Below are 8,762 nucleotides of genomic sequence, written 5' to 3'. Positions count from 1 at the left end.
CGACGAATTTCACGCAAAGTTCCCGGTCGATAGCGATGTGGTCACACTCCCCGCGGTTGGTGCACTTATCCGAGCTGCTTTCGTGGTTCCTTACCTTAGTCATTCGGTGACTAACGAGCTGTGTGCTTGGTCCCACACAAACGAGTCCTCACGGTGCGAGAGTAGAGTAAGAAATGAACGAAAGCAAAGGAAGCATCTTATTATAAGCCATATAAGTCTAGAATGTATACCCCACCCTCTTTATTATATAAGCTTACTATATACTTACTTCGATGTTATTCGTTTCTCTCTCAGAGTAAGCTACGTATATAATAAGGGTGGGGTTTACATTTTATACTTTTATGGTTTATAAAATGACGCTTCCTTTGCTTTCGTTCAACCAAGGTTATCCAGGCCAGAATGATTGATCTTCGTAACAAAAAAATCGCAAAAGATATTAGTAAACTTCCGAATAACTCGCTAAAATTCTCAAGACCAAGTCTAATCCTATTCCTCCTCTTCTTCAACCTAACAATTCAGAACGATTGATAACACCTGCCGAACAGGCTAATGCAATTGGCAATTATTTCGCTAGTTCACACAATCTTGGCAAGAACATTACAAGTCCATTTGAAGCTTCGGCGAATGATACTGTAAGGGCTATTGACAATATCCATTCTGTACCTCAAGAGAATGAAACCATCTCGACTGCAGAGGTTATCTCGGTTATACCCTCGTTGAAGAATATGAAGGCCCCCGGCTTCGACAGTATATTTAACATTGAGTTGAAACATCTTAGTAACAACTTATATGAAATTATGACTTCTGTCTTCAACAGATGTCTATCACTTGGCTACTTCCCCTCGAGTTGGAAGTTGGCAAAAGTGATCCCGATACTAAAACCCGGAAAAGATCCTTCTTCTTCAAAGAGCTATCGACCAATTAGCCTTCTCCCAGCATTTTCGAAAGTATTCGAAAAAATTATATTAACGCGCATTCTTGCTTTTGCAGATGAGCACAATATATTTTTGGATGAGCAGTTTGGATTCCGAAAAGGTCACTCTACAATTCACCAGCTTCGTAGAGTATACAATATAATCAGACGAAACAAGTCAGTTTCAAAATCATCTGCCATGGCACTTCTTGATGTTGAAAAAGCATTTGATAATGTTTGGCATAATGGTCTCATTTACAAGCTTCAGAACTTTGGTTTTCCTACATACTTGATAAAAATTATCAAAAATTATCTTTCTGATAGAGCGTTCAATGCTTCTATAAACAATATTTCATCAGAGAAATTCATTGTGAATGCAGGTGTTCCTCAAGGATCCATCTTGGGACCAATTCTTTTCAATATCTACACTTCAGATATTCCCGCACTTCCATCTGATGGGAAACTGTCACTATTTGCAGATGACACTGCCATCATTTACAAGGGCAGAAGTATCACAGAACTAAGATCTAAACTTCAAAGAGGGTTAGACTCTTTGTCTGGATATTTCAATAATTGGAAAATATGCATAAATGCAGCAAAGACACAAGTCATATTGTTTCCCCACAAGAACACTCCAAAGCTTGTTCCTCCTCAAAATATGACAGTCAGTCTTAATGGCAATAGCATTGAATGGTCTTCAGAAGTAGTGTATCTGGGTCTGATCAACAGATACTCTCGATTATCTCTAACGAATAAACTTGCAGTATACAAACAAATAATATTTCCAGTTATCGCATATGCGATGCCCGTTTGGGAGTGCTGTGCTCCAACACACAAATTAAAACTCCAACGCAAACAAAACAAAATTCTTCGTATGATTCTAAACTCTCCACCCAGAACGCGAAATTCGGAGATACATCAGCTGGCCGGGATTAAAACCTTGGATGAAATTATCAATAGTAATTGTATGAAATTTGAACAGAGTTGCGCTCTCTCAATACACGGAATAATACAAAATCTGTATGATTAAATATGCTACCTGACTTTCTAGTCGTTACCTTTCAAGGTAACGGCTTTGGGATTAGGGTAGATATATTTATTTCCAGTTAGATAAGTAGTTTAAGTTGGGACAATGTAAATAATTTGGGGAGGGTATCTTATAAGTTAGATTTAGGTATAAAAAAAAACTAGAAAAGTTTAGGCATGATTTTACAATAGGAATATGAAACAAACGGATAATGTGTATGATGAAAATCTTCACAGAACTTGACATTGCAATTTAAAGATGTAGAACCCTAGGTTGATCACTTGAAATGTAGTATTATATTATAATGTAAACCAAATTAAGAAATAAAAAGAATTTAAGTGAAAAAAAAGTGCTTTCGTTCATTTCTTACTCTACTCTCGCACCGTGAGGACTCATTTGTGTGGGACCAAGCACACAACTCGTTAGTCTTTCGGTGGTAAGGCACCACGAAAGCAGCTCGGATAAGTGCACCAGCCGCGGGGAGTGTGACCACATCACTATCGACCGGGAACTTTGCGTGAAATTCGTCGCTATCAGAAGTCGACCGAATTGCTGATCCGCAATCTACCTTTGCAGCATTTGATTCGTGGAATTGCTCAGGACTTCAAAACCGATTTGCGCTTCCAAAGTTCCGCGGTTATGATGCTGCAGGAGGCCTATTCGAAAATAACAATTTGTGTGCTATCCACGCAAAGCGCGTCACATTATGCCCAAGGACATCCAGCTGGCCCATCGTATCCGAGGAGAGCGTGCTATTAGCTTAGCATTTGATGGATAAGAGTTCAAAAAAATTTTTTACAGACCAAACTGAAAGGAATATTTTCGTTTGGACGCCATTCAGCATCGAGAAAATTTCGGAAAGATCTAATCGTTGCTGAAAAATAATCTGCCAGTTCCCTGGGAATTGAAAAATACATTCATGCGAAAGAGTTTATTTTAATGTTTTCTAACCATATAACACAGCGACCAAATATTTTTCAATCAAGTGCTATTAACAGGTGGTTATCGAGTTAGCAATAACCACTGGAGGGCTGGAAAGAACTAATCATTGCTGAAAAATAATCTGCCAGTTCCCCTGGGAATCGAAAATACATTCATGTGAAAGAGTTTATTTTAATGTTTTCTATCCATGTAACACTGCGACCAAATATTTTTCAATCAAATGCTACTAACAGGTGGCTATCGAGTTAGTATTAACCACTGGTGGGCTTCTAGTATCGAGGAAACTCTGAAAAGAATTAATCGTGGCTGAAAAATACTCTGCCAGTTCCCCTGGGAATTGAAAAATACATTGATGCGAAATAGTTTATTCTAATGTTTTCTATCCATATAACACTGCAATCAAATACATTTGGTTTTGTGATTTTTCAATCAATCGCAATTAACAGGAAAGCTTCTGAAAATTATTCTTCCCCATCAGTAGGATATTTCCGTATCCAATATTGGATACATAAAACCTTGTGCCTCCAACGTAACGCTCTCGTTTTCGAAGTCCCCCAAATATTCATTCATTCAGAATGAATTCAGATTCAACTTCAAACAAATGAACTCTAAATCAACGATAGTCCTACGTCACCCTTGCGGTTATACCATAGATATAACCCACTTCCTGTTTTTTATCCCATTTATTTATTTAAGGCTCATTAGCATTTTAGCTGTAACAGAGCCGAATTTTAATCGTGTACTTGTCACATGGTTATCATATCTATAATTAGCACATTACACAGTTGCCATTCGCCAGTATTTCTTCTATACCATTACATATGGTACATTCACACAGTAGCCATTTAGGCGTAAGAGTATTCTTTCTGTTCTTCCATTATCCAGTTAGAACACCGGACAGCGGAGACAGTTGATTGATCATTGTTGAGTTATTAATAGAACAGCAGCCCGATGTGTCTTGCAGAGCAGAGCAGTTGTATGGATGAATCGATCTTATTTCGACCGTGGATCGATCTCCATCGCTGATGATTGTTGCGTGGACGTAGCTATTCTGTAACAACACAAAGATGGTCAATGAGGGCCCTGAGTTTTGAACTCACGATCGATCGCTTACTAAGCGAACGCGCAACCAATGTGGCTACGGAGACCCCCTGATATACATTATGTTTAAACATGTTTTTCAACTAGAAAATGTTTCTTCCTATCGTTTCAAGATGTTTTCCTCGCGTTTCATATATGGACTGATGAATTATTAACAAAAAGTGTTTGTCCGCATTCACAATTCATATTGATAAAAATGAATTAATTCAATATTTCACAACAGTTCTGAATTTCCACCGTGGAATCGAGATGTTGATTAACTCACCATAGTTCACCGACTTCGGTGAACGTGAACGTGAAAACAGTGGTGAATATAGACGTCAAACTATTTCCACGTTCATGTTCACGTTCGAATGTCCCAAGGCATTCTGAAAATTATTTCACCGTGAACTGTAAAAGGATATGAACGTGAACAAAATCATTCTATTCACCACTATTTTTTGAGTTGTTTGTTCGCAATGTAGTTCACCGTGAAATGATTGTCCTATTTCACCACCTGTTCAAGTTCACGTTCACGGGAACTCTAATGTGCGATTCACATAGCACGTTACGGAGAAGAACGTCTACGTTCCGTCAACGTCTCCACCAATTCACACATGCAGTCAATGCTTCCACCAGCACCGTCCCGTCAAATGCCAAACGAATGATTTATTTAATTTTATTCATGGTGTCGCCACCTACAACAATTTTAAATTGCAATGTCCTCTTTCAAATCAGCATGCCTAGAATCAGTTCTAAATTTTGAAAAATTCAATGAGAATCATTGAATTCAATTATTTAAATGCTTAAACCCCGTAGTCCGACCCTCATGCAACAATAATAATAAATAGAATAATTCTTTCAACTAGTCGCGAATGATTTTCACTCCGAAATTTGGAGCTAAGAGATATGTTGGCATGAAAAGTACAGTAAGTTGCTTATAAAGCGATATGCTGAGGCACCACTCAGTGTCGCATTGGAGTCGGTTTTGACCAGTAATTGGACATTTGCGACTGGTGGCGACTTTCAATGTGGGGCCATAATTTGGGTCTCGAACTCAATGTTTACAAAAATGTCCAACTAGAGGTAAAAATGTATAAATAAACGTGTTGCATCACAGATCTGTTCAATTAGTCTAATGTCGATGTAGATGTAAATTACTGTACAACCAAATCAAAACTAAAGCCGAGACACAAAGCCCAGACAAAAACCAAACGAGCCGTCCGTCTCCGCAATTATTCTTTTCTACAAACCCTGCCGGTCGTTTTCGTTGAACGTATGCTGACGGGTCGTTACGTTGCTGGTGTATGTGAATGTTTTCATGAGAATTGCATGGTAGAATCATTGACGTATCGTGACGTGACGGGACGTGAACGTGACGTGTATTGTGCGATTCACATAGCACGTTACGGAGAAGAACGTCTACGTTCCGTCAACGTCTCCACCAATTCACACATGCAGTCAATGCTTCCACCAGCAGCGTCACGTCAAATGCCAAACGAATGATTTATTTATTTTTATTCATGGTGTCGCCATCTACAACAATTTTAAATTGCAATGCCCTCTTTCAAATCAGCATGCCTAGAATTAGTTCTAAATTTTGAAAAATTCAATGAGAATCATTGAATTCAATTATTTATATGCTTAAACCCCGTAGTCCGACACTTATGCAATAATAATAATAAATAGAATAATTCTTTCAACTAGTCGCGAATAATTTTCACTCCGAAATTTGGAGCTAAGAGATATGTTCGCATAAAAAGTACAGTAAGTTACTTATAAAGCGATATGCTGAGGCACCACTCAGTGTCGCATTGAAGTCGGTTTTGACCAGTAATTGGACATTTGCGACTGGTGGCGACTTTCAATGTGGGGCCATAATTTGGGCCCCGAACTCAATGTTTACAAAAATGTCCAACTAGAGGTAAAAATGTCTAATTAAACGTGTTGCATCACAGATCTGTTCAATTAGCTTAATGTCGATGTTGATGTAAATTACTGTATAACCAAATCAAAACAAAAGCCGAGACACAAAGCCCAGACAAAAACCAAACGAGCCGTCCGTCTCCGTCAATTATTCTTTTCTACAAACCCTGCCGGTCGTTTTCGTTGAACGTATGCTGACGGGTCGTTACGTTGCTGGTGTATGTGAATGTTTTCATGAGAATTGCATGGTAGAATCATTGACGTGTCGTGACGTGACGGGACGTGAACGTGACGTGTATGTTGTATGTGAATCGCACTTATGTTGTATGTGAATCGCACTTAAACCGGCCTTTAAGCCTGGTTTAGAGTATCCGTGAACGTGAACATGAATAGGTGGTGGAATAGTACGATCATTTCACGGCGAACTACATTGCGAACAAACTCAAAAGAAAGTGGTGAATAAAATGTTTTTGTTCACGTTAACGTTCATATTGAAAGTTCGTCAGTAAACGTGATGTAAATAAACATCGAGCTTCAATAAATTAATTCGTATAAAATACACAGTTGTTCACGGATCAACCCGAAGCAACGAAGTTTTTCAACCCGTGCAGAGATCCGATTAAATGAAATTGCATCCATATCAAATTTTTCATTGAAAACTTGAGAATTGCTAAACATAAAACTACCTTAATCAATTATTTTTTCCGAGATTTTCAGAAGTAGTACTAAAATTTCTTCTGCGTGTAGGCAATGGCTGAATAACAATTTTGACATATCCGTTCACTTAACGTCAATGAATACCGGTAGTAATTGCAACGCGAGCGAATGGTTCTTCTATAAGTGATGGATAATGTTGTGCTCTTACCTCAGTATTTAGTCAACTATATTCGGAATGTCCATTCAACTTGGCAAATTGTGTTCATGTATCATACAGCAGCATTTCGGCGATGTAGTTCGAACTGTTGCTGATGATTTATTCACTGCAGTAGCGAAAACTCTCACAATGATTGTCAACAGTACACAGCTAACAAAATCAGAGGTGTGTTTCGGTTGTGTTTTTGTTTCAGAGATTAAATTGTTTATATTTTGTATTTCAGGTCTGCAAAGCTCTTGCTATATTACTCAAATTTGGATTAGTGCGTTATCAACCTAATAAGGCTCTAACAGGCACTGAATATATTTTGGATTATGAGAAAATATTGATGGTACTGAGATACCCTCGCTATGTACACTTAATTCAAACTAAATATGGTCCTGAATCTGCAATATTAACAGAAGAATTGCTTCGGGCAGGATATCAAACTGCATCGTATATCATATTAAAAGCAACCGCAGCTTCCGATGAGAAAGACAAAGGCACTATCACTAAACTGCGGGAAAAGTTTAATGACTTGGTGACAAAAAACTACTTCATAAGAGCACCTTCGCCGAAGCCTGTCGAACAGAGCGCCGAACTAATGATACTCGACTATGAAGAACAAAATCTCTTCCAGATGCCTGAACTCGATCTTAAGAAGCTGTTAGATTTACAGGAAAATAAGATCAATAAGGCACCCGATGAGGGAATTTATTGGTTGGTGAATTTAGAGAAGTTCCATCTGGATTTTCGCGATACAATTATGATGAGTGCAGTGGAACGATTGGTCGATGAAAACGCTGGCGAAAGTTTGACCTATTTGTTGCAATTAATGTACACTAGGACTAAGCCGTGGGAAACGGTATCGAATCCCATTCCTATGGTTGAGTTGAAACAAATTTGCGAGAAGAAATCCAATAATTCAGAGCTGATCAAATATTTAGACCAATACATTGCTGTGATCGAATCGATTGGGTTTCTGAGCAAGTTTGGTGATATGGGAGGCGGTCAGTACACACTTAACATGAAAAGAATATTCGAACAGCTTACTTGGAGCTGCATCGAAAATGTAATAACAGAAAAATATGGATCGAAAGCAGCTCGCATTTTTCGAGTAATCAGGATGAAGAAGTATGTTGAACAGGAAGATATACAAAAGGAAGCGATGGTTCCGGCAAAAGAAGCAAAACAGTTGACTTACAAACTGATGCAGGAAAATTATCTTCAAATTCAACCTTTCCGCAAACTGGGAGGTGGAAATGCTGGAGCGCCAAAGTCATTTTTCTTGTTTTATGTTAACCAAACACAAATTGTTGCGATGCTGCTTGAAATATGCTACAAATCATTGTATAATTCTATCACACGATCAACACACGATAAAACCGTTAACAAGCGGCTTATTGAGAAAAGTCAACGGCTGGATAGTATTGTGGAAGCGATGAAGGACCGCGGGGAATCAGAGGATTACATTGCTGAAATACAGGAAACGTTAACACCCCCGGAAAAAGAGATACTGCACAAAGTGAAAATACGAGTGAAAAGCTTGTATAGCGCGGAGATTGGAATTGATGAGACTATTTTTCTTCTAAAATTATTTCAACAATATCAGAAGAAATAAATCTATTTTTTAAAAAGTTTAAACAGTTGTTTTTGTATCACCACATGTATCAATATGGGGCAAATCCACGCCAAATCATTCAGTCGCTGACCCGAAACTCTACGAACTTTTGGAAACTTGGTACTAATGATGGAAACTACCTAGAATCACAATTTTCATTGTAATTTAAATAACGACTGATTTTTCGACTGTAACTCATAAATCAGATGTCTGATTAAAATATGACATTTAACAAAGTTGTTGGAAAATCGATTAGGTATTTGAAAAAAATAACATTTAGAAAACACTGTTAAAAATCTTACTCAAAAAATTAATTTAATATTAAAAACTTTAAATTTTGGTACTTATATGTTAGCGTCACCGGATCCGAAAATCAATAGAAAGTAATTTTATTTTCCGC

The 8,762-nt window shown here is 37.9% G+C and overlaps 1 protein-coding gene across 1 annotated transcript; it reads left to right on the top strand.

The window, feature by feature from the left end:
* Window positions 1-6,672: 6,672 nt before the first annotated feature.
* On the top strand, window positions 6,673-8,385 carry LOC129777745 (DNA-directed RNA polymerase III subunit RPC3). The gene is made up of 2 exons (XM_055784209.1): window positions 6,673-6,927; window positions 6,986-8,385. The coding sequence occupies exons 1-2, from the start codon at window positions 6,781-6,783 to the stop codon at window positions 8,360-8,362; spliced, it is 1,524 nt and encodes a 507-aa protein (XP_055640184.1). The 5' UTR covers window positions 6,673-6,780; the 3' UTR covers window positions 8,363-8,385.
* Window positions 8,386-8,762: the final 377 nt, after the last annotated feature.

Source organism: Toxorhynchites rutilus, chromosome 1 (genome assembly GCF_029784135.1).
Source record: "Toxorhynchites rutilus septentrionalis strain SRP chromosome 1, ASM2978413v1, whole genome shotgun sequence".
NCBI classification, from domain to species: domain Eukaryota; kingdom Metazoa; phylum Arthropoda; class Insecta; order Diptera; family Culicidae; genus Toxorhynchites; species Toxorhynchites rutilus.
This window is presented reverse-complemented; position numbering and strand designations above follow the sequence as displayed.

Coding starts and splice junctions, on each gene's coding strand:
- LOC129777745 (XM_055784209.1), top strand. CDS start 6,781: ATGTCCATTCAACTTGGCAAATTGTGTTCATGTATCATACAGCAGCAT. Junction 6,928..6,985: donor CACAGCTAACAAAATCAGAG/GTGTGTTTCGGT, acceptor TTTGTATTTCAG/GTCTGCAAAGCTCTTGCTAT.